Source organism: Typha latifolia, chromosome 4, assembly GCF_019914945.1.
Source record: "Typha latifolia isolate L0001 chromosome 4, TyphaL0001v2, whole genome shotgun sequence".
Lineage (NCBI taxonomy): Eukaryota > Viridiplantae > Streptophyta > Magnoliopsida > Poales > Typhaceae > Typha > Typha latifolia.
Window position 1 is genome coordinate 2,584,018 of NC_133089.1, and position 27,377 is coordinate 2,611,394.

Below are 27,377 nucleotides of genomic sequence, written 5' to 3' on the forward strand. Positions count from 1 at the left end.
ATTATTAAATCATATACACAATTTCCATACTTTCGGATATCTCTTTAATCTGTATGGCATATCTTAGTAGAATAGGTTTCTTTAATCACACTGGAGGTGTCATTCCATCTATCAAAATCTATAAACTCAAGCTTAGTTTCATATCCTTTTATTGAGATCTATATAACATATTTAGAACTGTAATAAAAAGCTAGCAATCTGAGACCAAATCAATTTGTTGTTTTAGTTATCATGTATCATTCTGTCATAAACACTCATCAACAATTGAAAGATTTGAGTTGTCATAACATAAAAATAGAAGCTATGAATTTGTTATATATGTTGTAAAGATAACTTAAAATTATACACGTTGTTAGTCAGGAAGAGATTATGAGTCAACTACTACTAAGTCTTATCATCAAATTATCTAATATTTCCCTCATTTTTATCCTAATTTTTTAGTGGATAAAAAGGTGGCACAACTGATGTCTTTATTATGAAATCTAAGTTGACTATCGTATCATTTACTATCAACAAACACATTGTATTACACATATTCGACAATTATAGCAGCAATTAAAATTACATGCATAAAAGCAAAAGATTTATAATAAGATTATGGTCGTCGGATGTATGTGGATTATATGAACCTGCCTAGCTATTGGATCCTATCACTGTCCGACAGTACCATCTGTAGCACTTCGATTGTCAAACGAGAATCTATTTGCAAAATAAGCCATTTTTTATTGGATTTCTTATTGTTCTGCTCCAAATCCTTTCGGTATGTCTACTTCCGAATGATGTCACGCCCACGCCCTTCTTGGATGTCAAACTCGTATGTTCAAATATATGTATTCCGTATCCAAAGTAAGAAACTTTGTGAATTCGAGAGAGAGAGAAGAGAGAGCCCTTCGTCTTCTGAGCAAGAAATGGCGATGGATTCGCTCAGTTGCTTGGACAGCGAGAGGATGAGGAGAAGATTCGATGCCATAAAGGCGAAGAAAATGGTTATTGGATTAGTTCTTGGGCAGTTCGCCTCTCTCCTCATCACTTCCACTAGCTTCTCTTCCTCCGAGCTCGCGCGGCAAGGTTCTTCGTCACTCTCCTTGTTTTCTTTGTTTGTTCTTTTCTTCTCTTCGTTTTTGCGAAGACCCAAATTGAAATTTCTTTATTGCTAGTGAATCAAATCTTATTTTTGTTTTTCTTTTTGAGGAGTTTTTCAAGCTGATTTGAATTTTTCTGTTGATGGGTTGTTGGAATTTTTGGAAATGGATGATGGTGGGAGTCAGATTTCAATGCTCCGACTTCGCAGTCGTTGATTAATTACGTGCTTCTTGCGGTTGTTTATGGAGCTGTGGTGATTAATCGCAGGAGATGGCTGAAGGTTCTTTACGTCTTCCCATTGAAATATATATATATATATATATATACATGAATGCTCTGTCTGGGCTTGAATTGAGTTGCTATTTCTTTTAGTGAATTCTGAATGAAATATGTTGAAAAGTCTTCTTAGACACTATATTTATTGGATTGCTTGTCTGATGTGCTCAGGTCCCAGAGCACTTTTTATATATATAGAGTTAACTGCATAACTTGGGTGGACAATTTTGGGGTTTTGTTTCATGTGCTTCAAATTGCTAGGGAATTAGTAATATTCTTGTTCTGGGTGTATAATTTTGTATTTCAACCTTGGCATATCTTAATCCAAAACAAGCTGGAACTAATGATTATACCTTTTATCCGGCTTTAAGGATAGATTGATTCCCCACTTGTTCTGATTCTCTTGTTTAGGATCTTCAGATTCTTTTCATTACTCCTAATAGCTTTATCTATGATCTCCTAAAATGACAATCTTTCTAAATTATTCTCTTCTTACAGTCAAGCTGGTACTACTATCTGGTGCTTGGTATCGTTGATGTGGAGGCCAATTATCTTGGTGAGTAGTTCTCTTATGAATGAGAGAATTATCAAAATCATCTTTTGACTGCATTGTTTTCATTGTTTTTTCAATAATTTAGATTTCTCAGCACCGACAAGAATGCGAAATTTGATTTAAGCTGCATGTCTGGTTATATAACTCAATGTCAAATTTCTCCTTTTTCTTTTTTTGTTAATTTATTCTTGTACAGAAGTTTATCTGTTTTCTTCTTTAATGTAGTTGTGAAGGCTTATCAGTACGCATCTTTGACAAGCATCATGCTTCTGGATTGCTGGGTGATTCCATGCGTCATAATTCTGACCTGGTTGTTCCTGAAGACAAAGTATACTTTCATGGAACTCATTGGTGCAGCCATCTGTGTCGGTGCTGCTGTGTTAGTTGTATTTTCTGATGCATATGCAAGTGATCGAGAAGCAGGTAACAAAGTCCTTCAAATGTCAATTTATTTGGGACTATTTTACAATCATCTGACCTACAAGTTATGGTATATATTGTTTGTTTAGATGGTATAAAGTCAATCTCATAATCTTGGGTTTAGATTGTATGGCTGTATTAATTTCGATTCGTGAGGAATGTTAAAATTGTTTTAGAAGCTAGCATATATAAGTACCTCTAGATGATAAATTTTAGTTAGAGATCTGCTCAAAATCGTAAGGTGGAAAGAGGATAGATAATAGACATTTGCTACTATAATTACATGTTATTTCCTCCTCTTCCTTACTCTCATCCTCTCATATGAGAGACTTCTTTGAGTACTTATATGCAGATTTGTCCAGGCTAATCCTAGTTAAAACTCCATGTATTGATCTGTTTCAACATTTGAGAGGAATTAGCCACTGTATCAGCAATATCTTTTCACTGTGTTTCAGTTGCTGTTAAAGTATACTTCTTCTATTATTTCTATTCCTGTATTATTAAAAAGTTGGCGTATTTATTAACATTTGCGATGGTTTGCAGGAGGGCCGAACCCTGTGAAAGGCGATATGTTTGTCCTTGCAGGGTCCACACTGTATGCAGTCAGTAATGTTGGTGAGGTATTGCCATCTGATGATCTTGTATTAGCATTTAATGAAAAAAGTAGCTTCCTAACATGGATGTGTTCAGAAAGCTACTATTACTATTTTTTGTGGAACCCCTGCCTATGGAGGTGCACACAAATCGAGAGATTGATCTAATATGCAACGCAACTTCCCAATTAGCAGTAATATTTTCTTAATTAATTTTCCATAAAAATAAGATCAAATGTCATTTCTTTTGCATGAATTAGATGGTTGTACCAACAGTCAGTATCAACAGAAATTCTCTATGTATTTGACAGACATTCTGGTAAAGAAGAAACAGGATACTAATGTTTAAAACGGTATGAAGAAAAGCCAACATGATAGATTTTCATCAGCTAGATTATTGGTTTGACTTACCTTTATGATCTTTCTTTTGGCTAGTATTCTCATGAATTACTCAATTGACTTTGGTTGCTTTTGTAGTCCCCTCTTTTCTGATTTGTCGTTATGTATTGACGGTATCTTTGAGTCAACTATTAACAAATTTTTAACTATCAATGAGAATAACATCTTCTCTCTCTAACATTTTTAGGAGTATTTGGTGAAGAAGGGAGATAGAATTGAGGTGATGGCAATGCTCGGATCGTTTGGAGCAGTTATAAGCGCTTTGCAAATGTATCCTCCGACTTCGAAGTAATAATTGGTGTTCCAGTGCATGAGACTCATGCTGATATATATATATATATATATATATATATATATATCTAAAATTTTCAACTCGGTGCACATCACATGAAAGTAAATCAACAAGTGATGACTAAAAGGACTCTCTTGTGAGGAATAGCCTTTTTTGCATGTCTTTTTTTATTCTCTTTTCCTTTCTAGTTGACCTTTTCTCAGGCAAAATTGTCATCATGAAGATGTGCATTACTAATAATTTTCGGCGAACTGTATCTTTCCTTGATATTCCTTTAGAAGCATACTTGAGCGCAATGAGCTTAGAGCGACTAAATGGACGGCTGGTGCAGTAAGTCTCTCTCTTATAAGTTTAGATGGACACTGAAAAATAGTTTAATAAGAACATCATAACTATAATTATTAGATCTTGTGTCAGTTAAGGAAGATTCTCTCTCTCTCTCTCTCTCTCTCTCTCTCTCTCTCTCTTAAATATATATATATATATATATATATATATGTCTTGAATATACAAAATCTTATTTTCCCCGACTTTATATGCGAATGAGATTGTTAAATAATAGGTTTTTTATCATATGATTTCAGGTGCTACCTTTCCTTGGCTTTGCATTGGCAATGTTCATTTTCTACTCCACAGTCCCTACTATACTTAAGGTATGTCAAATAACGCATATGTATCATGATGTGATTGCTTTATCTTGCAATGAGTTGATGTTGATCAACTATACTCTGTTACATACTTCATTCTAAATCATGCAGATATGTGGAGCAACTATGCTTAACCTTTCACTCTTATCGTCGGACATGTGGGGTGTTCTAATCCGCATCTTTGCTTATCATCAGAAGGTTGTCACTTGCTATTTTGTTATATATGCATACATATATTTGATCTCAAATGTCTCTAAGTGAAGTAACTATATGCTCGCAGGTCGATTGGATGTATTTCATAGCTTTTGCAGGTGTCTTGATTGGCCTCGTGATCTACTCCAAGTAATTATGCTCATGCAAACTTAAAATTTATGTTTACCTTTACGTTTCAGTGTTAAATAAAGTTTGACAACCATGCATACCTGTGTGAATGCAGAGGCTCCAAGGAGGAAGGGCAAACCCAAACAGCCCAAGTTGCTGAAGCTAGTGATGAACATGTTGAACAGGATAAGGGAATGGATGAAGAGGTAGCAATAGGCCATCCAGTTCAAGGGAGTAGTTTAGAAGTCACTGGCCAGAGTTCTGGACATGTTATGTAACCGTAATCGGTTCTCGCTGGCTTAAACAAATAAGGTATGCTTTATTGTGATGTTTCAAATGAAAGAGTCAAGGGCAAAAGCAAGGAATGTGAGAGTGGAACTATCAGTTGGGCAGGTTCATGTTGCACATACTCTTATCAATGAGGAGCAGAAAATGACAATGGGAGATAGAAGGAAAGCAAGCACCTTTTGAACTTGGAGTTTATGGGATGATCCTTTGCATCTCATTCTTTCCATCATTGTTTTGTAATGAGCATGATCATTGCCTTCAAAAGTGTGTACTGTTTCTCAGTGGAATTGTTTTTATCTCTGAATAAATCCTGAAAATAAATAGATGTGTTTCTTCTTTTTTTCTGCAAGACCTTCATGCTGCATGGATGATATCTCATCATCCTTCTGATGCTTGTAATTTTGTTGATGTAACTTAAGGTTTTAATGCAGTCTTGCCTGTCATATATTTATATCTAAAATTGCAATTTTTCATTCATCGGATGTTAGAATTTATGCCTGAAATTAGCCACTTCAAGTACAGAAAGTATGACAAGTATTCAGCCAAGAATGGCAAAATTCTCATAAAAAGAAGACAATTTTAACCAAAGCGAATCACTAGTACAAATTTCTTCATACATAAATGACTTTATTTAGAGCGTTATAAAAAAAAAGCTGCAATTATTCGTCAGGTGGTACCGCAACTTTCACCAAATCTTTCATCCCCATTCCTCTGATTGAAAAAAAAAAATCTTCACCAAGCCTTTAACAAGTTTCATAAAACCAAAAAATTCTCAGGGTCAGCTGTGGATAGTTGGACATGAAACCGCATGATGCCGTCATCCTTTTAGGGAACGCGAGCTATATGATTCACGCAGCCACACAGCTCAAAGCTTCCAAAACCAACATAACTAGAAAGCACTGGATGACGCCTCGCAATTCTCTATAGTTATGCCGTTAGCATACAAGTTAATGCATGCATATTATTGCAAAGTAAATCTTATAACACTGAAAGAAAGCAGTGGAAATTTAACTATTGTGATGAACTATGTTACATATGGAAAGGAGAGGCAACTCTGAAAAGCTACAATTCCCTGACACCAACATTTGTATCTTTACAGTTTTTACGGTGATAGCGTGGAAAAAGCATCCGTTTAATCTTCTTTTCAGCTGCACTTTCAGATAGGGCCTGCATTAAGACATAGGGAATGAGCTTAGACCATAAGAAAATTTGATAGCACTGCTATAATAAAATAACCATGAACATTACAAAGACAAACTGATCAGTCTAATCATCTTCTTTGCCAATGGAATAGTACAAATATGACATATTAAGGTCATTTAAGCATCACAGATGAAGATTAAAGATAAATGTGAAGAGGAAGATAAAAGGACCACAGCTAATTAGCAAATAGCTTCCAATGTCGCCTCTGTTTCTGGGAACTTCTATCATGCCATCGTGGCACTGATAAAAAATCAACAATCACACCCAAGAAAACATAATTAAATTGCCCATATTTAAAGGGAAGCATATGAAAGGGAAGAAAAAGAAACTTACTCGTGAATTAAAGGAAAAGCGAAGAGTTTGAGCCTCTAGGCCTGAAAAAACTCTTACATCCATGCCACGACTGTCGACACCTATCAGATTTGCCCCCTGTGTAAATAGGCCAGTCAGCCTTAGACTAATTGAGACAGAAGAATGTGTTTTCAGAGTACTGGGATTATAAATATTATGGCAAAATATCTCTAGCATAGTCACTTATTATCAACATAAGGCAAGTGATAATCTAGAATTAGAATTCTAGATGTAATGATGTAACTCATGTAAAAAGCAAGTCGGTCTTAATTTGTACACACATTGAATAGGACAGGCTCGGAAGAATATAGTGAAAAGAACATACAACATTACAACAACTGAAACATGCGGAAGCAGAACAGATCTTGGATATATACCATCATAATTAAGTCACAGGCTAAAGGAAACGGGTAGAAAAGTGAGTAAAATACAAGCAAACAGCTAACGGATGCATATTTTATTATCTGAAAAGAGTGCTGCTACTATCTAAATGTGCTAAACTCATCCAGCAAAGCAATTTGACTGAGCAGGCAGATATATAAAGGAATCATTTATAGCAAATTCTGGGTGTTCAAGGATCAAAATTCTGGATCTGAAATTATGGGACAGGAAAGTCTTACCTCAACATTGAGGCCCTTCCTCCTGCGACAGAGTGCTTTGAGAGCAGTAGTGCATTGAGTTCCATATTCATTAATGCGTTCTATAATTGACGAGGCCGACTGTGCAAGAATATCAGGTTCTGCATCTTGAAAATCTTGCAGATTTACCATGGACTGCAATAATCGGATAAAAAAGGTGAAAAGAGAAAGATTGAAAGGTCAACTGTGACTTGTAAAGCTTTTCTTTCTTTCTTCTTGATCATCATCATCTTCTTCTTTTTCATCATCTTATTCATGTTCTTTTTCTTTGTGTATGTGTGTATGTGTGTGTCAGAGAGAGAGAGAGAAGAGAGAGAGTCTTGTAAAGCTTGTTCTTAAAAATCTTCCACATGTTTAACAGCCACATTTAAAGCTAAGGTGTTCTGAGTATTTGTTTAAGGACAGAATGAACATTATATTTGTATGCTTATTATTACTTTATTAGTCACGATTGACCTCAAAAGATATGGAGTGCTTGCCTTGTTACCATACACAGAAAGCAGCTCGATTGTCATTATTTCCAGCTTGTAGTATGTGGAACTCATGTTGCTTCTGTCATCTTTAGACATAAATCTCAATGTTTCACCATCTAGAAAGAACATCAAGAACTATAAAACCAAGTTGCCTATCTAAATAAAGGGTAAAGGAGGGGAGGAGGTATTGCATACCAATTAATTCATAAGATCCAGCCACTAGATCCTCTTCTTTCTCAAATTCATCTGTGGTTTCAACAAATACATATAAAGGAACAAAGCAATCCAATGAGTATAGGACTAGAACCGTGGTGGTTATGAAATATTAAGTACCTCTCCTATCTGATATATAGCCATCATCATCCATGTGGAATAACCTCCTTAGATAAGATTCTTCTTCTATGAAAGCAGGTCTAAGGCATCCGACAATGGAAATACCATTTGATGGACAGTCCATCTTCTTACCGTGCTTGGCATGAACTGCCTAAGGAAGCAATTACAAAGAGAATCTTATTTTAAAGTGTTTAAACTGACAAGCATATGGAACAATTAAATGAACCTGCAGTCATATAGTCATACCTAAAACAATAAGCCAATAAGAATCAAATCAGAGTATTCTGGTCTGGCCTATTACTAAAATGGCATTCCACGATTAAAAAGAGAAGAAAGAGTAAGGTCATGAAGATAGTTCATGAATTAGTTTAGTTCCAATATGTCTTTTCTCTTGTGAGAATGCAGTGTGATAATAAGATGTGATTTATACACTTGAGAAACATTCAATTACATGCTTATTATCCTTGAAGATAAACCAATCTGACTGTTCTTCTGGCTTATAAGTTATAAGTGCTTTCTCAACATTAGTTCAATGGTCTTAACACTATTTGGACAAAACTTACCAAAATTCAACAATTACTAATTATTTAAGCAACACGAGAAGCTACTTCTAACTCAATACTTCAAGATAAAATATCCAAGCAGAGCAGAAAGCTAAATCTAAAAAATGATAATTGACTATGATTCCAGGGCTTGCCAACTCCAGCCTCCCTTGCCTTCTATAAGCTTCCTGTCTCACTTCAGACCTCCTCTACCATCATAATTTAAGTGAACCCATGTTTATGTATATCATCATCATTTAATCGTCTGAGAGGCTTATTCAATGAAGATCCAAACAATGCTCACTATTTTGCCCTTCACTAAAAACTAATAATTTAGTAACCACAATTACACAGTTTTATCAGAAGAACAAGTTTATTCACCTTGATTTAGGCCATTACAATCCAGTTCAACATAAACCAAGTTATTGAGTTGCAAAATAGTTAATCCACAGATACCTTTGTCAAGCAATTTGCAAAATAGATGGGATGAATCGAGCGCAAAGTTTCTGGCATTCCCCACTTTATAAGGATATCAGTTACTTCCATATCATCAATCTGAGATATTTCAGATATTTGTAAATATCGGTTACTAGGATAACTAGCCAAATCACTTTAAGAAGATATTTTATTGTCCAATAGCACTATCTAGCAAAAGCAACCCGATAAATGCCAACAAACCTCATCATAATCATCATCAAGTGTAAGGTCCATCATACCATCATCATCATCGTCCTCATCATCCATATAGTCATTTAAATCACTAGTAGTTATCCTATCCTCTCCATAAATGCGGCCATCCATCCCTATCAAAACTTTCTGAAAGCAAAAATTCAGTGAGGATTAATACAATTGATTGACAATAATATACAGCTTCAAGAGATAAGGTCATAAGGCATAAATGAGTTCCCTTACAACAGGGTTGCTTGCACCAGGATCTTGCAAGATGTTCTCATCATCAAGTAATTCAAAGAATATATCTGTTCTTCACAAAATAGGAAGTAAATTGGTGAATAATAGTGAAAAATGAGAAGATCGTGGACTACTGTCTTCATACATGAGAACTGACCTCCATAGTCATCAATGACATAATGAAATTCAGCCCATGCAACATGTCCATGTGGTTCACAATGTACCCTTCCAGGAAACACAAGCAATCCCTTGCCATTGGCCTGCATTAACGATGGTTCAAAGGACATCTAAGAAATTCAAAAGGCCAAAAGTCACAAATATGTTAATTACTGAAAGCTTCTCAAACAAGAAGAGCATGCTTGAGTGCAACTAAGTATACACGGTTAAGCAAAGGCAAATTACAGATTCCAAAACTGCCTCTTGAAATACAAAAGATCACCTCTACTGTTGTTCTAGCTATTTCTGCATTTGTGAGCAGTGTATCCTTCTTCTTTGCACGGTCTTTCACTTCTTCAAGAGGATGATAACCATGAGTTCCAGCGTATTTAGTTGAATCAGGTAGTGAGTCTGAATAATCTGCAGCTACCCGAACTTTAGATAGAGACAGGTCCTGCCCATTTGCTAATGGACATGATTGTAAGGACCTGAGGAAAGGGCTCCTGCATCTAAAGCTAAAACAAAGTATAGGTTTAGCAAGGATAATTACATATAAACCAACAGTTCTTTATCAGATAATTTTCTTGGAAAAGGACTTAAAGTACATGCACAAAACAAACTTATTGCCAACATGCAATGAAACTACAATATTCGTTAGCAGGCATTCTTTTCCCTATGTAATAATGCAAGAAAACATCCCAAAGACTAAGATTCTACTAAAGAATAAAAAAGGAAATAAAACAATTGAGAGGTCATAGCATGTATTTTCAGCGGGTATCTCAAATATTATCATTTTGGCCAAATTGGCAAGAAGTCAGCACTAAAAAAATAGTAAGAGTAAACAACTCGATCACACCAGGACACAAGTCCTCAAATAAGTGTAAAAGCACTGAATTTCGAGTCAAAGTATCAAGGACACAAAGATAACCTAAAACGAGGAGAAAGGACAACAACAGTTCCATATCTATTCTCTACCACCTTGAGTTTGTATATAAAAATTACCTTTCTTTCTGGTAGTGTTGAATGTTTCAAAGATCCTCGTGTTAAGTAGATATGAGACAGAAAGAAAAACAAAAATAGATCAGCTAGTGGCAGCGAACCTTATACTAGAACAATCATGTTTTCGACCATCAATAGGAGACTTAATCCAACTTGCAGCTGTTCCTGCCGACATTGAGCAAGTGAGCCCTTCTCGATCACGGAATTGATACTGGGAAGATGCTGTAGACACAATTTACATAAAAAGATTGCAATCAAATAAGCTAACAGATCAGCAATAACAAAAAGAAATGTATCCAAGAGAGAAAGGCTACTCTTGTTTGTAATTGTGATCAAAACAAAACCCCGATGTTTAATTGAACTAAGATTACTCTTATTTGAATAAAATTCAGACGAAACCTTTTGTTCCCATAAAAAAGAATTCCCTTTGGTTTCTTGATCGTCACAAAACAAATCCAAAAGGGCCTCCAAAAAAGAAACATACGAAAAATAGCCATCTCCTTCATTGGAACCGAAGCCAGCCCAATCAAAATAGCTCCTTTTTAGCTTCGATCCCCTCTCCGACTCCCACCACGAATTGGGTCGATTAAAAAGAAAAAAAAAACTTCCCGGAAGAAGAAACAGAGTGATCTCTCTTCGAACAAACATCGAAACCCCACAAATGGGCATCCCTCAACTTATCAAGAAAAGACCGGATGGGCACTTAGATTTCTATAGCGAGAAGAGGGAAATGGGAATTTACCGAGGTAAACGAGGCCGCTCGCCATGGAAGCTCCTTGTCAGAGGACTTCTGTGTGCTTTTCGGTTTTATTGGGGGTTAAGAAGAAAAAATGACGGCTAGGAAGCCACGAGACGGCCACTTCCACTTCACCAGGGCTTTGTTGGCTTCCTCTGCGTTTGCAGGTGTTCAATTTTCTTTCACTTAAACCCCCTAACATATTCCAATTCCTAAATAAGGCCAACATAGCATCATTCCATCTTATCTCCAACGCAGGATATTTTTCATAATAGCAAATTGACAATGCATCTCTAGAGTCAAAGTTTGATTGCAACTTTTCTCTAAAAAATCCTTCATTAATAAAGATTTAATACTTATAAGGGGTTATATGCAAATTGTACTTGGCACTCCTTGTTGTTTATTTGTCTCATTTACGATGGCCTGGAGAGCACTTGGATCATAGATTTCTTAACCTCACCTCGGATGAGGACACCAGGGTATCTAATTTATATTCTACGGTACCAAGTGGATCATCTCCCACGTGGCGGCACGTGAGAGTGATCCATAATACCGTTATACGTCGACCATTCACAATGCCTTTGATCAATGAATGCCAACCTATCGCATGTCGACACGTGTGAAGAAAAGCTAACACCATTGGCCCAGAACAGCAGCTATATCTCTTAGTGGATTTCGATAATTTTGTGGCGATTAGATGCTCCTTGATCCGTTTAAGTGTCCATGTTGCAAGACAAGTGGGACAAAACGGGCCGGATTTGAGATCCATTTTAAGCAAAAAGACCTGCTGTTTAGTTTGTCATAGCAAAGTGTCAATATCTTGGGCTGTTACATCTCTGTCAGGAAATAACTGTGACAGCTGAAATCTTTGCAAAGAACTCTCAATGTACAAATTTGTATGGGCAAAAGAAAAGGAAATCATAATAAAAAGTTACTCTCAGAAGCATCTCCCCCTGAGGAATATGCAATGTGGGCAATTTACAAAATTTAGAAAGGACTGAGTTCAATCAGAGCCTACATCAACCCCATTTTCCTTCAAGAATTCCTTGGCCTCTGCAATGTCCTGCATGGAGATGCTAAGTTTAGAACTGAATAATAAATGATACTAAAGTGGGCTAGTGAGTGAAAGGCAAAATGTATAAGTTCTTCGATACTGGTAATTTGAACGATAATTATCAATCTTTTCGGATGCGGTGAACCGCAAACCATATGGTTCATGAGGCTGCGTCGGTACAAATCTATGAAATACAATGCATTCTATTTATTCTTTATAATGCAGAACTCTTGAAGAAACCCTAAATTTTAGCAAATATATGTACACCAGTGTTAGGAGTTCCATTCTTATTTATTTTTATCATAGTTCTCCATGTATCATGTATTCATGTGTCTATCACAAAACAGAAATATGGTTGCCCATGGAATAGAAAATGGACAGCTTAAGTGATTGCTATTATATAACATATCCTTTCTCAACTAGCTTTTTTAGGATAGAGTGACCATCAATTAGTATACCTATTTTAACAGTGAATTGTCCCAATGCTCGATCTACTACTAGCCTACTATTGTGTCCTTATTTGGAAGATCACAAACCACATGGGCAACATAAACCTAATAAGTTCCCAACATACTCTCAATTAGTGATAATTTACTAGTAAGTTGCAATGGTCCATTCTCCATAGTGCTAATGTTGTGTCATTATTTGGGAAATCAGGAAATACCAGGGCCAACTTTATCCGAATACTATACCATTGAAACATATTATATATGCTTACCCTTATATACTACATAGAGTTGTGGTATGAAGCTAGATAAGTTCTCAGCAAGTGTAAGACCAATCCTTGAACTAGGATCCAAAACAACCATTATCCAGGTCTAAGACCAAATTGATACCTAGAACAGGTCATACAACTGCAATACTGTCGGGAGAAATGATCACTAGCAAATCCAGCAAGCCATTTGAAAGAAATGCCCAGATCAGGAGGGCAATGACAACTTATTAACACCGATACATCAATACTTACATACTGTAACCAAAACAAAGCTAAGATTGAACTACATTCAAACTCCACGCCAAGGAGTCTATGTCATTGATTCCTGAAGAAGTGCCTAAAGCAACCAACTTTATCTAGATGACCTACACTCTAAGAACTTCAAGTACATTCCTTAAAAGATTACACGTCGTATCCTGATCAAATTTCTTCTTTCGTTGCCTAGGTTTTACTAGCTTTGCAAGCTCAATAGACATGAGTATGATGATTGCAAGCATAGTACATGATGATATTCTTTTACGAGTTCAACACAGAGTATTATTGGATCCCTTATTTTGGTTACCTTGTTTCAACTAGATTTGCAAGTAAGATAAAAATCACTAATGCAAGCAATGCAATTGCAAATGCAGAAAAACAACAAAGTTGTCATTCAATATTTTGCAGCTCAACATCATATCAGATGAAAGATAGGAAATTGTGCAGTCTCAACCCCGAATTCGCCATGGCCAGTAAACTGAAACACGCAGAGACTCCACATCACGAGGACTAAACATTACTGGTCAGTACACAGTGCACCACCTTAGAAACTACTCTACATCCAAAACTTCCCTACGAAAAGTCATTACACTCATGACTTGGTTTCAACTTATAGAGGTTTGGCCGATCACACTCAATACTAAGTTATTAGGCCTACAAATTTAAGCATCAAAGGCACTTAACGAAAAAAAAAATTCTACTAATTAGAGAAAAAAGAAATTTAATTCCTAGTGCACAAGGCTCTCGCCCATGCTGGGACTGTGGAGGACAAAAATGTATGAATCTTGTCCTAAAACGGGGATGCCACTTCCACGGCCAAAAGCAAATCAGTACCCCATGAACCAAAGTGCATTATAAATTACATAACGCATTTTAACATAGTAAGGGGAACACTGAATTGGTTTCTAAGAGTTGGATTGCTATCAACAAATATTTTACTGAATTATTCAAAAGTGTTTCACATATATCAATTTTAATGAGAGAAAAGCATTCAATTTTAATGAGAGAAAAGCATTCTTACTCAAGAAAAATTCAAGAATTTAAGCCATATGAAACAAAAAATGTCAACCTTTTGCAATAGTTCAGCTTCTCGAGGACACGTCGGGAAAAGCATTAATCCAATTCCAACCATCAAAAGACCATAGCATCCTAGAGCCACAATCAAGTAGATCGGGAGCTGCAGAATCATACGAAAGAGGGGGAAAATAAATTAGATCTTTACGAGAGAAAAATATAGAAGAAACTCCGAACAGTTTCGAAAATATAAAAGATGAAACTGACCAACCAAGTATAACTACGAGGGACGAGCGAGGCTCTTAGGAGGCCAATCCATATCGCAGAAATCGCCGCTACCAACGCCAAGATCTTTAAGATGTGCTTCATTTTGGCTGTACGTTGAACAAGTACTGTGTGAATTAGGGGAAAGGGAAGGGGCAAAGAGGAAAGAATCAAGAAGGACGTGTGAATTATAAGCGGGACTAAAAAGTAAAAAACGTAGAAATGGAGATACCAAACTATAACTGTGAGAGGAAGCGGATCGAGGCGGCGGCGGCGACGACGGTGGAAAGGGGGTGAGTTTTCTCGGAAGAAGAGGAGCGCAGCGCTCTCTTGCGTCGAGATTCGTACAGGCGATGATCGCTGTGCTGAGCAATCGCGTCCGTTCGTTGGTCTCCCCTTCATCCAACGGCCGTAATTCGGTCTACTCTTTGAGCTACCACGTGTTAAATTTTAAACTACTATTTATTAAATTAATAATCTACTAAAAAAAAGAACATTTTATTTCGAACAACTAAAAGCAAGCTAATGAAACATTTCTACTACTACTACGACTACTGCTGCAAAGGAATGAATAATTTTTAACTAAAAAAGCAAGGAAATCAAATTCTCTTTTAAGAAGCATCCATGTTATTAGCCAAATTTACAATACAGCCCTTGCAAAAGGATTCATCTTTTCCTTCCGAAAAACTTCCCCAAAATTTAACGGCAAGTGGAGATCAACAAAAAAAAAACCAAACAGAGCATTCACCAACCCCTCACAAGCCATCACCAACGTAATTCAGAAGGAAAACATTCCTCATGCTCAATAAAACTAACATCCAGGGGGTAAAATGAAAAAAAAAAAATATTCAAAATTAGTAGCTCATCTGTGTCTTCCCTGTAAACCTATCCCTTTCCCTTCTGTTCACCACTCCTAGCTACTTCTCCACCCTCCTCCTCCTCCTTCCTCTCTCTCTCTCTCTCTCTCTCTAACCTAAAAACCTAAGCATCGTTCCACACTGTGAACAGAGGTCCTCCGTGGCACATCCCACCGTTGCTCGCCCTCGCTGACATCTCCTGCGCCGGCGCCGGCATCCAACCGTTGCCGCTTTGGTCGACGCCGCCCACGGAATGCTGCGAGAGGTAGTAAGCATTCCTAGCAGCAGCATAAGGATCACTGCTCCCCATCATGGCGTTGTCATACACCATGTGTTTCCCTTCCTCGTCTCCGAAGCTACTACTGCTAGCTTGGTTGGTGCTCATAGGCATCATGTATCCATTGCTACCGTTATAGATCATGGAGTTGGAAGAAGAGGAGGAGTCCAAGCTCATGATGTTGTGGATAACAGAAGGCTGGAAGAAGTTGTGGGTGTTGTTGTTGTTGTTGTTGTTGTTGTTGCCTAGTTGGAGTTGTTGAAGGTCTTGAAGGCTATGAGCGGCGGCGGCCACGGCGGGGTCTTGCTCCGGCTTGCACCAACCCCGAGGCTGCCCGCCGTAGGCGTAGTGGATGCCGACAGGCTGTGGCTGCTGGAATGCAATGGTCGGCCAGCCGTAGCCTTCGGAGAGTTGGGAGGCAAAGCGGCTGTCGTCAGCGGCCCTCCGAGCGCTTAACCCGTCGTCGGAGTGGTCGGAAGACTCCTTGAGACGCTTCGCGGCGCCGCCGATCGGAAGTGTGCTGCTCTCGAGGATGCTCTTGACGTCGTAGTGGCTCATCTCGAAGTTGGTGACGGCGTTGAGGCCGCGGAACTTGATCGCCGCGATGTCGTACGCCTCCGCCGCCTCTTCCTGGGTGCCTGTGGAATATTGTTGTTAATGCATGCATGCAAAGTTGTTGCATGGTGATATGCGATGTCAATTAAGCACTATGAGTCTATGACTTAGTTTTCTAATATAATGGAGTGTTTGACTTCCTGCACCGTAGTTTTGAGGCCTCTTTAGACATGAGCTTGAAAAGGTACGTTAAAAAGACCTTAAATTTAGCCTAATGCCAGTATAGAATATTTTCTGACAGTGCTTTAAAGCTTTTTTTAAAAATTTATTGAATCCATTGCACACTATATAATGTATGTGGCTATATATATTGCAATTTGTTATCTTGAGAACATACTGAAGGTGCCCAAGTAGAGATCCTTGTTTCCTGCAACCCTTCCAATCCTTGCTTGCCATCTCCCATGCTGATGATGCCTGCATATATCAACTACATAATGAGCACTGCACTTCAAATTAAAGTAACTTATTGAAGACTAGGAAATTAATTCCATGCAAGAAATTAAAAGAAAGAAAGTATATGCCTTGTTACTCCACGATATATTGATGCACCTCGAGAAAATCCACTGCTTTTCCTGCGTTCAGATTCCAATGGTGACCATTAGAAAAATTGTTCTAAAAGAATATTATTCTCCTAAATATATATCTAAGATTTAAGCAATGAATACCTTCTGAGAGATGCAACATATTCTTGTCTTGTCATGTGCTTCATCTCCTCTAGCTCCTTCTCATAATTACTTATCTGAATATATGTGCCAAAAGGAGAATAACTATAAGAATCTATTAATAGGATAAGAAATGGATAGTTCATAATCGTAACTCCAGGAATATATAATGGTGTGGAATAAGAGAAGATGATGGCCTGATATACATACTGGGAAATTGGTAGTAGTAGTCGTTCCCCAGTACTTAAGAGCAGCCAGATCATAAGCCCTAGCAGCCTTTTCTTCTTTGTCATACCCCCCTGAAACATTGAGGCTCGAATGTTTAAGTTGATGGACGAATGCAAGTAGCTATAACAAAGGTATGAAGAAAAGACTAAAGCAGCATCTTACCCAAGTAAACTTCAGATAATTAGGTTGGCATAGGATCAAAGTGCCCAAGATTTGGCAACAAAAAAGAGAAACAAAAGTCAGTAGGAATTCACTCTCAGCATAGTTGGAATGAAGCAAGAGGAATTTCTTCTTCTTTTTTAGGCTATAAAAATATTAAAATCTAAGTCTGGAGTATAACCTTGTCTGCCCTTACGGGTTTGCCCTTCTCTTCTACAACTATTATCCCAGAGATGAGCTTCATACCTCCCAGTCCATCTATGCCTGTAAGAAACAAAGGAGCAAGAAGAACAAAAATTAATAATCACAAATGCATGAATCCATCTTTCAATAGCCCAATAATCTAACTCAAACCAGCTAGCATCATATACTTAAACATCAACCTCTACTCAAACCATATGGATCTCGATCAAATATGCTTTTAAGTGTTTATCCCTCACCTTGTAACACCTCGATAAATCGAAGTTCTTTGCCCGAAAGTATCAATAGATTTCCTGGGAACAGCTTCAATCGCAGCGGATTGCGCGTCGAGCCCGCTCGCGCTTCCTTTCTGCTTACCCTCCGACGAAGAGCTCTCCCCTCCTCCAGCCACGAGCAGCGGCAACGCCGAGTTAGTCTGCGATCCGGTGCTCATCGACAGCGCCAAGCTCTGGGAATTCGTCAATCCGCTAATATGATTTCCCCTCATGGCCCCCCGACCGCAGTCGGTATCGTTCACATCACAGCTCATCTCCTCACCCGCTTGCGGCGGCGGCGGCGCCGGGTTGTTCCTTAACCAAGTCTTGATCATGGATAGCCCAATAGTGTTGCCGTTATTAGCATTATTAGCATTACCCATTAGACCTTCTTGAATGCTCGATGTCACCATGGCGGCATCGGCGACCTGGAGAGAGGAGTTGGAGAACATGTAGGAGTTAGCGTTTTCATGGTCGGAGAACGAGTTCCCGCCGAGGAAATCTTCCAGCTTCGGCTCGTTACTACTCGATCCGACGAGCATCGACAGCTCGGAGGATCCACCTTTGTAGTCAAAGCTCTTCATGTTCCAATCTACAAGACAAAATTATAAGGTAAGAAATATTACAACAATTTTTCTTTTCATTTTTTGCGAGCAATCAAAGGGAAGACCTTGGGGTTGATGGTGGCTTCTATTGAAAGCTTCCAAGATTCCATAGGAGGTATTGTCTGGTCTCAAGTTAGGGATACCGAGAGGAGGGTCAGATGCCGAGTCGGCGGCGAGACCGTAGACTACTTCATCACCGGAGATTGAGTTGGTTTGGTGAGCTTGCGAGGTTTGAAGTTCTTGAGGGGAGAGGGAGAAGGCTAACCAATTGTTTACTGATGAGGCCATTAGAGTAGTTGCTTACTACTTGAGGTTGGTAGATTCTGTGGGCCGGAGGAAGGAGAAGGGGGATCAGAATAGGTTAATGAGATTATGAGTTTTGTGGGGTCAAGAGGTCAGTTCTCAAAGAGGAGCCATTGGAGGGAGAGAAGAAGGAGGAGGAGGGTAGTGAGAGAGTTATAGAGAGAGAGAGAGAGAGAGTGGGGGGGGGGGGGGGAGTATATTGGGGATTTGGATTTGGAGTAACCTAATCAATCAGGTACCTGAGAGATGTAAATACTAGTAGCATTAGCAAACAGTGGAGATATACCTATATATATAATACGTCTGTAACAAGTTACTTGCTCCTTTTCAAGTCATTTATACATATATAAATCTAGTTTAATTCCTTCTCTATTTCGATTAAGCAAATAAAAAACTCATGCGATTCATGCTTAGTTTAGAAAAGGTTTAGTTTGTACTAAGCAGGCTGCAGATATATTCTAATGAATAAAAATTAACCTACTTTTTATATTCGATCACAGTGTGTGTGTGTATATATATATATATACATATAACTTTACTTTCTTCTTTATACATGTATTATTATTCTTATTAATATAACAGTACGTAGTACACATGTGTAGTTATAAATATTTATCAAACATAGTCCAATAGATGTAGATAACTTGCAGATCCACACTGTTAGATACTGTACTGGTCAAACCCTCCAAAATCCAAATGCACCAGTAGAAGTTGATCTCTGACAAGCTGTGACAAAAAATCCCACACGCACGCACGCATATACACACACACATACACACACTCTCTCTCTCTCTCTCTCTCTCTCTCTCTCAAATCCTCCACAGTCCACACCACCATTTTTGTTCTAACCTCAGTTGGGCACAAGTCTCTTCCTGTCAGCGTTCTCTCTCACTCTACACTAATATTCTACTAGTATATCTTCGTCCTAATCATCTAAACCCACTCTCTAACCCGCATCACTCGGAAACTTTCTATCTCTAGCTCTACTTTCTTCATAGAAAGATAAGAGAGAAAATGAGAAAAGAAGTAGAGATAGAAAAAAAGGAAAGGGGAGATGGGTTTGCTACCTGCGCCCTATATGAGGACACGAGCCCTTGTCTTCCGGGTCTTGGGGTTATTCCATTCTCAGGAAACCTTTTCCCGAAGCCTGTAGACAAACTGGATGGTTACCCTAATTAAACAACCCCTCCATAGGATCCTCCTCGATATATTATATCTTATTCTCTCTCTCTCTCTCTCTCTCTCTCTCTCTCTCTCTCTCTCCTATCTTGAGAGGGGTAAGATAGGAGTGGGTTTTTTCTTTAAAAAAAAATTTATCTTGGTAGATGTGCGACTTGCCGAAACTTTGACCGTCAAAGCAAGGGGGAGGGGAGGGGGGGAATCGCAGGAGGTAAAACACATGGCCACTGTAAAAAAGTTTAATGGGACAAGACGAGAGATAGATTAAGTTAATCTCTCTTGGTAATCTAAACATCGACCCATAATTACCCCCCCCAAAACCAAAGTATAAAGAGGGGGGAGGTTGGGGGCACCCCTACGTCCACGTGGCAGTTCTCCCACGTGTGCACTGCCATGGCTCTGCACTTTATCGCACGTAGGTGCAGTGCATGCAGGCCATGGATGCATGGCGTCTCCATGCATGCATGCATACCCTCTCCGTCCACACGTGGTTGCCCACTCTAAGTCCAAAGTTTAAAATTTAAATTTTCTTTTTAAAAAAAAAAAGGATAAAGAAAATAGATTAAAATTACCTCCCTAATCCATAGCTTGTTAGTTTCGGGAAGAACTAATGAGGATTATTAGAGTGGATTAAAGAGGAGAAGAAGAAGAAGAAGAAGAAGAAGAAAGAAATTAAGGGCGGGCGCGAGGTTTCACGAAGGGCACCGGTCGAACCGACACGTGGCAGTTAATGAGGGGAGTTAAGTCGGCAAAGAGGATTAAAATAGTAAGCCGGTAAGTGGGCAAGCAGTGGGTCGTCTTGGAGATAACGACGTCGCTTCCAGGGAGAGTAAAACGCAAGGAAAGGTTAAGGACCATATCTTATAATATTAATTATTTTTTTAAAAATAAAAACAAATTTATTACTCTATTTCATTCAATGGAGAGCTTAATACATCGTCAAATTTTATTATATTTATTTTTTAATAATTTCATAGAGTAAGTTTATCTTGTAATTAAATAAAAGAAGAGAGAGAATAAAAAGAGAGAGAGAGAGAGAGATTGCGTGATATTCGAGAAGGTTAAGGGGGTGATCATCTCATTCAATTCAAAGCCTTGGAGAAATCGGCGGAGCCCCCGTGCCTCCTCGGAAAGAATACTACGTTAATTTATGTATATATATTTTTCATGCACATTATTCCATAAAACGTATCGAGAGAGAGAGAGAGAGAGAGAGAGAGAGAGAGAGAGAGAGAGAGAGAGAGAGAGAGAGAGAGAGAGATAGAGAAAATTTAATTATATAATAAATATATATTACAAATTTTAGGAGGCAATCCCACCACTATACTTTTTAATTTAATTAACCCGGTTTTCATGAACTTAGGCTTAGCCGTTTAATGGTCGAGTAGGAAGGAGTAGCCACTCACCTGGTTCTATATCTCTAATTTACTACCCTATCCATAATATCTACACACATAGCTACAAACTATAGTCATGTCACATTTTATGCCCGTTTCTCGCCAAAACTTTTCCTTTTATCTTTTCTCTTTTATGGGATCCAATAGATGGACAGAGAGAAATTGGATTAGATTAGATTAATTATGCATGGCTGCATGTATTTGTCGCACATACTAGGAATTAATTTAAAGCTTTTGACTTAGATATAAAATAAAACCAATGTGGGCTACTAAGAGAAATTAAGGATGCATGTGGCAAAGTTGGGATCCTATTTGACACACTTGATCACTACTTGAGCTCCTCCCCTCCCTTCAAAGTGAAGGAGGTTGAGGTTATCATAATGCTATAAGAAGTTATTTAAGTACCATAAACTAGTATAAGATATGTGTGTGTGTATAATATATAATCCTATAATAAGTTGTCTCAAATCTAAAGCAAGCTTTATAGGTCTTGAATGTTCCCCATCTTTGACCAGGGGGTACAACTTTGATGGAGGCCCTCACGTGACATTAGCTTATTATTAATCAAACTTTGCTTAGCATAAGTACAAAAAGGACTAAAAAGAGGTTGGTCAATGCTGGGAATAAAGATGGGATGATTCTTCTTGTGGTCCAGAAAATTTAATTAGCATGTACATAAGAATGGTGCCATGAAAACTCTTCATTTCAAAAATATACATATACATATAGATGTTAAGCAATTAGACTAAATTCTCTTATTAAGAAACAGACCACAATGACTAGTAGTTATTCCCATTATATTCCATATTTTGACTAAAATGTTCTTTTAATGCTCGTTTACTTTACAAATGGAAGAAGGGCATTTTGAATTAACAAAAATAAATACACTGACAATATTCAATATATGAACGAATATCGTTGTTATTGTTAAGGAAAGAATATTTGTTCTTCTTCTAATATATATATATATATATATATATATATATCCATAGTCTCATTTAAGGGTAACCGTGGGCCCAAGTACAAGCCCATGATTAGGCAAACGGTTGGGCTCGGGCTCTAATCTGTAACCCGGCCCAACCAGACCTGGGCTTGACCGAGTTTGGTAGCATTAAAGCAAATAGGGCCCCCAGAAAAATAATATAAAAATAATCTGCTCAACTACTAGTAATCATATATTTAAGCTCGAGGAGGAGAAGTAATTGAAAAGTCCAAGAAGAAAGCACCACGCAACTGTGTGTTGACATGCCAAATTGCCAATCAAAACAAATTTGGAGGAATACATAACACCATGGAATTTAAGCTCAACGGTCTGGATGAAGCCAAAAGCATCCGAAAAAAGATCCACTCCAAAGGGGGTAGAGCCTCCAATCTGGACCTTTGACAAATTTTGATGCCTAAGCTTTGCGAAGTGGAGCAATATCTGGGAGCCACTTGAGATAAAAAGCTTTGTAGCAGCTATTGCTATGCTTTTGTTTATCCCACCACTTATAATCATTCCAAGCTGCCCTTCCACATTTCATTCACACTGCAAACCCAAATTAGCATTGAATGAGTCATTTATTTTATATATATATATATATATATACTCCATCTGGAGAAGAGAAAAGGGAATGCAACAAAGCAAGCAGTCTCAGTAGAATCCTATGTACTACCATGGGATAACTACAGAGGCATCTCCAAAAGGTTGCAAGTGATAACCACAATGGCCTTTACAGGGAACAAGCTACTGGAAAGGAGCAAAAGGAAGAAAGAAACCAAGCATTCAAGATAAAAAGAAAAGAAATCATATCCAATGATCTAACATCCTGGTAGAATCTATCATGTATGCAACTATACATATAGCAAAGAATCTTCTCCAATGATCACAAGAACACAACTCAGAGAGTAGGAAAAAGAGGCATACAAGCATCAATTTGTGTTTAACATTAGTACCTTCCTTTCCAGAGCAACATTAATTATGATATACTCTGCTCATTCACCAGTATTCAACAGTAACTTGAGTTACAAGCATTTAGAATTAAGCCTAAAGATGCTATTAAGGGAAAAAAAAAAGGGGGGGAGACAACAGCAGTAGTTGTGAGTTACAAGCATTTAATGTTAAGACTAGAGATGCTACTATTAGACACCAACCTCAAATGAGAGAAAGAATCCAAAGAGAAAGAAGAGAAGAGAAAGCAAGACACCAAAGAGCAAGGGCCCCCCCCACATCAAAATTATCTTTTTTCTCTACCGCACAACAAAAAGCTGCCCCTTTGCAACTTGTCTGCCAAACCATTTCTCTCACATCTCATCACCTCAAGACTCTGACCCAGAAGAACATCACAGCATGCCAACTCAAACAGATGAATCCCAAAGCAACTCCACAGGTCAATTATATCAAAGAGAAAAAAAAATTATTAACATCATCTAAAACAACATACTGTTTCAATTTAGACTACCATATAGCAAGCACTGTATTGAGATTGCAAGATTACAGCATACAAATACAATCCTATTATAATTTTGATATGGAGATTAGATAGAGAACCCAATTCAGCTAAAGCTCTATAGCATCAAAGGAGAACATTTATGCTAATTAAAAAAAATAAGGACCTTAGATCTTGATGATCTTGGCAGCTCTGACCACGGGGTTGTTCTTAAGGATTTCCTCCCTACCAGCGGCCTTGTAATCAAAGGAGCAGTCGTGGATGTCGGAGTACCGGTGCCGGCCGCAGAATAATTCCCCGCAACGGCATCGGAATCCGGTGAGGCCCACCTTCTTCTTGCAGCTGGAGCATCTATTGATGAATCGGACGATGGGCTGGGATTCTTCCACCGGCTTCTTTGGAGCTGAAGAAAAAACGGGACCGGCTTTGATGGTATCCGCGTCCGTGTTCGGTCTCTCCGGCCTCGGAGCTGGAGATTCCTGGGGCGGCTTCAAGAAAAGAGAAGGCTGTGGTGCGGATGCTGGAGAGGTAGAAGGAGCAGGAGAAGAGGAGGAAGGCTTGAGGATCTCAGCCTCATCCTTGTCAAGGTTACACCTTTCTCCTGCCATCTCTTCCCTTTCGATCTAACAACAAGTCGGGAGAAAACAATACAAAGATCCGAGATTTCTAAAAGACGAGAAAGAAAAAAAAATTAAAATTCGGGAAAGCTGAGATTTTTCGCCATGAAATCGAGAGAAACCGACAACCCACGAAGGATTTGAGCACCGGATTCACAAGATGGCAGCTTTATTGCGGTAGAAACAAGATCGACACAGAGCCAACGAGACCGACCCCTCGAAATTCCGGCTCAACTGACCGGAAATTTTTCCGAACTCGGGAAAGAAATCAAGGGCGGACAACGCCCTTGAGCCCCTTCGGCCGGAGGAGGATGAGGAGGAGTCGGAGCAAATGGCGTGGGAATTCGAGGAAATGGGGGAGGAGAAGGGGAAAGTGGGGAAAGGGGTGGTGGGAAAAAAATAATAATAAAAGAGGAGCATTAAATAAGATAATGAATACTTAATAGTATAATAAGGACCATATAAATTAAAGATATGGGCTATAATAATCTCATGGGAAACAAGCGAAATATATGGTGCATATGTGATCATGGTACACCACTGGAAGTGGACCCATAACTTTATTCCATGTGGTCATATTGGTGTGATGGAACATCAACCGCTTGATTAAGATCCAAGGGATGTCATTGGTGTAGTCGAAATGCTAGACATGGAGATACATATATATATATATATATATGTGAGATTTATTTTTCTAGGTGGTGGGTTTGTTTATCATGTAAACCTACTTCCACTCCTATTTTATTGTAATTTCTAATTTACATTCTGGTTGAGTATAGCCTAATTTATGTATCAGTAGTAGTTTCGGATACCTCGTTTGTTTGATATGCATTACCATATTAATTATAATCTGAATACATTTATAATAATTAAATATATATGATCGATGTGTTTATACGCATCTGACAGTATGCTTGATTCGACCGTGTAATAATAATACAAAAGGCTCAAAAGATATTTTTATATAATTAACAATATCACTGTTTTTTTAAATAATAAAAATGCCTTTGCAAATGAAGTAAAGGTGTAAAAAAGATGTTACTATTTTAATTTTAATAATAAAATTATTTTTGAAAAATTTATGCACAAATCAAAGAAGGCCTTTTTCATTTTCAATGTATCAGACTTTTATTCCTCCCATGTATGATTATGACGAGATTTTGACGGTGATTAGGTTGATCGTAAAATTTGGTACCGGGGCCCAGCGGCGGGATCACCAATCATGTGGAGGTGCATGGTGATCACGTGGGAAGGACTTGTGTCCTATTGAGATTTTTGTTTAATATATACTAGTACTTACCGCCTCATCAGATTTCCTTCCAAGACCTCCCTCCTTTGGAAAATGATACGCCCGGCTTCGAATGGCCTCCACGTGTCCCGGTCACTAAACGTTGAAAGCCAAATTATGGTTTTTAGGCTTAATTACGCTTTGCCCTGTTTTGACCACGTATCACTTTACCCCCGTATACTATAAAAACGTATAAATACCTTTTTATATATTTGAAATGCTATAACTAAATCCATCTGTTAGCATTCCAAGAGTTAAAACTCATACGAATAGTAGATTACTTACGTATAGATAAAATTACTCTCCCGTTGGTCAAAAGAATATGTTTTACACAATTTTGCCCTTATTGAAGTACAAAATGGCTTCCACTCTTATTTCTCAGCCCATTTTCTTCCTCAAGCCCTAACTTTTTTCATGGATGGGTGGAGTACAAAATATTTACTAAGCCCTCTCAAAAAATCCTAAATTTGGGGTGGAGGCTAAGATTTCTAGGAAATTCTACACCATATAAAAACAGAAATTTTAAATGGACAAACCTTACAAACTCGATCTCCTATGATGCTTGGCATTTTGTGTCTTCTATAATGCGTGAATGCCTTGACATCCTTGAGAGGAAAGAGTTTAAGAGATAGAAATAGCATATTAAAGAGGAAGAAGAGGGGAAGAAGAAGGAAAGAAGAAGACAAGAAGACAATATTAGAAGGGAAGAAGAAGGGCTTCTCTTCTCTCCTTATCTCTTTTTTCTTCTCTCAAAACTAACAATGTAGGCAATGTGTGCAATGTGACCGTGAGAGTCAGAATTGTCCAATCAGTGGTAGGTGAGAATAAATATATAATTTAATTTTTTTAAGCTAATAAATCATAATAATTCCGTCCAACTACAAATGGATAGAAATATAATTTTCTGTTAACGACGTCTAAGATATTATAGCATTTCAAAATTATAAAGAGTATTTGTTTGCTTTTATAATACATGGGTGCAAAATAATACACGGTCAAATATAAAGGGGCAAAGTGTAATTAAGCCATGTTTTTATCTTTGCACCTATGCACTTCTAAAACCTATTATTTGAACATACATAGTCTTTTTTTTAAGAACACCTCTCAAAGTTAATCATAAAAATGCTCATATTCTTATTTGCACATATTTCTTCCAATTAAGAGTATTTATAATTTTCTCTCTGTCTATTAAATTACTGAATATTTAATTTAACCATTATCAAAAAGTAACCTAAAATTTGAAGATTATACACAGAAATAAGAAACTTTCCAGGGGAATATACAACTATATGGGAGTGCTACAGGATGGGTCAGGCTAGGGTTTAAACAATTCGGCCCAATATCTAATTATGAACCTGGTAGAACCCATAATCCCAAATAAAAATTTGGGGTTTGAGTTCCTCTGGGCCTATTCGGATCAAGTTGGGCCCGGGCCAGGCCCAAAATTTTAATTTGAAGCTTTCTACAATCTTGAAAAGGATCTATCTATATCTTTTATCTTTTATTCACAATTTAAATAAACTTATTGTACTTTTAGTTTTTATAATATTAAATTAGTTTAGAGTTAATCTAATACTTAAATTTTAAATTAAATAAGAACTATATTATTGACAAGCGTTATAAAATTTTATATTATTTAATAATAAATAATTAAAAATATAACTCAAATGTATTGGAGTGCATTGAGCTCTAAAATATGATTCACTCCCTATAAAAAAAAGCCTTTGTGCTTCAATTCAAATATAGAGCTTATCTTCGAGATGCTCTAATTGGCTCACATATGAATTATTTT

The 27,377-nt window shown here is 37.7% G+C and overlaps 4 protein-coding genes and 1 long non-coding RNA gene across 11 annotated transcripts; 1 reads left to right on the plus strand and 4 right to left on the minus strand.

Moving 5' to 3' along the window:
• The first annotated feature begins 864 nt into the window (after positions 1–864).
• Positions 865–4,892, plus strand: LOC140786061 (uncharacterized). Its single transcript, XM_073134236.1, has 11 exons — positions 865–1,068; positions 1,269–1,363; positions 1,858–1,915; positions 2,138–2,335; positions 2,876–2,952; positions 3,512–3,594; positions 3,895–3,946; positions 4,201–4,269; positions 4,375–4,461; positions 4,544–4,605; positions 4,700–4,892. The coding sequence occupies exons 1-11, from the start codon at positions 909–911 to the stop codon at positions 4,860–4,862; spliced, it is 1,104 nt and encodes a 367-aa protein (XP_072990337.1). The 5' UTR covers positions 865–908; the 3' UTR covers positions 4,863–4,892.
• An 897-nt stretch (positions 4,893–5,789) lies between these two features.
• Positions 5,790–11,398, minus strand: LOC140786060 (uncharacterized protein At3g49140). Of its 5 annotated transcripts, none has more exons than XM_073134234.1 (13): positions 11,219–11,398; positions 10,578–10,698; positions 9,761–9,992; positions 9,479–9,581; positions 9,325–9,389; positions 9,091–9,228; positions 8,869–8,967; positions 7,871–8,021; positions 7,733–7,783; positions 7,544–7,653; positions 7,047–7,199; positions 6,409–6,504; positions 5,790–6,039 (listed from the first exon to the last, which is right to left on the minus strand). In XM_073134234.1, exons 1-13 carry the CDS (start codon positions 11,241–11,243, stop codon positions 5,935–5,937), a joined length of 1,449 nt encoding a protein of 482 aa, XP_072990335.1. In that variant the 5' UTR covers positions 11,244–11,398; the 3' UTR covers positions 5,790–5,934. The 5 variants fall into 5 exon arrangements, with proteins under 5 accessions (XP_072990335.1, XP_072990336.1, XP_072990333.1 ...); XM_073134235.1 differs by having other exon boundaries at positions 9,761–9,986; positions 11,219–11,379; XM_073134232.1 differs by having other exon boundaries at positions 9,479–9,608; positions 9,761–9,986; positions 11,219–11,379.
• A 571-nt stretch (positions 11,399–11,969) lies between these two features.
• LOC140786824 (dolichol-phosphate mannose synthase subunit 3-like) lies at positions 11,970–14,885 on the minus strand. Of its 2 annotated transcripts, none has more exons than XM_073135508.1 (4): positions 14,747–14,885; positions 14,518–14,624; positions 14,306–14,413; positions 11,970–12,275 (listed from the first exon to the last, which is right to left on the minus strand). In XM_073135508.1, exons 2-4 carry the CDS (start codon positions 14,617–14,619, stop codon positions 12,216–12,218), a joined length of 270 nt encoding a protein of 89 aa, XP_072991609.1. In that variant the 5' UTR covers positions 14,620–14,624; positions 14,747–14,885; the 3' UTR covers positions 11,970–12,215. The 2 variants fall into 2 exon arrangements, with proteins under 2 accessions (XP_072991609.1, XP_072991610.1); XM_073135509.1 differs by having other exon boundaries at positions 14,752–14,856.
• Positions 14,886–15,118: 233 nt separating this feature from the next.
• LOC140787035 (AP2-like ethylene-responsive transcription factor BBM2) lies at positions 15,119–18,781 on the minus strand. The gene is made up of 8 exons (XM_073135779.1): positions 18,438–18,781; positions 17,753–18,359; positions 17,494–17,576; positions 17,136–17,224; positions 16,929–17,002; positions 16,785–16,835; positions 16,601–16,677; positions 15,119–16,286 (listed from the first exon to the last, which is right to left on the minus strand). The coding sequence occupies exons 1-8, from the start codon at positions 18,658–18,660 to the stop codon at positions 15,496–15,498; spliced, it is 1,995 nt and encodes a 664-aa protein (XP_072991880.1). The 5' UTR covers positions 18,661–18,781; the 3' UTR covers positions 15,119–15,495.
• A 3,613-nt stretch (positions 18,782–22,394) lies between these two features.
• LOC140787036 (uncharacterized) lies at positions 22,395–26,157 on the minus strand. Of its 2 annotated transcripts, XR_012108739.1 has the most exons (3): positions 26,122–26,157; positions 23,847–25,731; positions 22,395–22,779 (listed from the first exon to the last, which is right to left on the minus strand). It is a non-coding gene; the product is annotated as an uncharacterized lncRNA (long non-coding RNA). The 2 variants fall into 2 exon arrangements; XR_012108738.1 differs by lacking the exon at positions 26,122–26,157 and having other exon boundaries at positions 23,847–25,880.
• Between the last annotated feature and the right edge of the window lie 1,220 nt (positions 26,158–27,377).

Excerpts from the sequence above, each read along its gene's own strand:
- LOC140786061 (XM_073134236.1), top strand. The coding sequence starts at position 909 with ATGGCGATGGATTCGCTCAGTTGCTTGGACAGCGAGAGGATGAGGAGA. Across the intron at positions 2,336-2,875 it reads TGCAAGTGATCGAGAAGCAG|GAGGGCCGAACCCTGTGAAA; the intron begins GTAACAAAGTCC and ends GATGGTTTGCAG. Across the intron at positions 3,595-3,894 it reads GTTATAAGCGCTTTGCAAAT|AAGCATACTTGAGCGCAATG; the intron begins GTATCCTCCGAC and ends ATATTCCTTTAG.
- LOC140786060 (XM_073134231.1), bottom strand. The coding sequence starts at position 11,243 with ATGGCGAGCGGCCTCGTTTACCTCG. Across the intron at positions 7,654-7,732 it reads TGGATCTTATGAATTAATTG|ATGGTGAAACATTGAGATTT; the intron begins GTATGCAATACC and ends TGTTCTTTCTAG. Across the intron at positions 6,505-7,046 it reads GGAAGGGCCTCAATGTTGAG|GGGGCAAATCTGATAGGTGT; the intron begins GTAAGACTTTCC and ends CTATTTACACAG.
- LOC140786824 (XM_073135508.1), bottom strand. The coding sequence starts at position 14,619 with ATGAAGCACATCTTAAAGATCTTGGCGTTGGTAGCGGCGATTTCTGCG. Across the intron at positions 14,414-14,517 it reads CTCGTAGTTATACTTGGTTG|CTCCCGATCTACTTGATTGT; the intron begins GTCAGTTTCATC and ends ATGATTCTGCAG. Across the intron at positions 12,276-14,305 it reads AAGCTGAACTATTGCAAAAG|GACATTGCAGAGGCCAAGGA; the intron begins GTTGACATTTTT and ends ATCTCCATGCAG.
- LOC140787035 (XM_073135779.1), bottom strand. The coding sequence starts at position 18,660 with ATGGCCTCATCAGTAAACAATTGGTTAGCCTTCTCCCTCTCCCCTCAA. Across the intron at positions 17,225-17,493 it reads AACCCGTAAGGGCAGACAAG|GGGGGTATGACAAAGAAGAA; the intron begins GTTATACTCCAG and ends TCAATGTTTCAG. Across the intron at positions 17,003-17,135 it reads CTACTACTACCAATTTCCCA|ATAAGTAATTATGAGAAGGA; the intron begins GTATGTATATCA and ends ACATATATTCAG.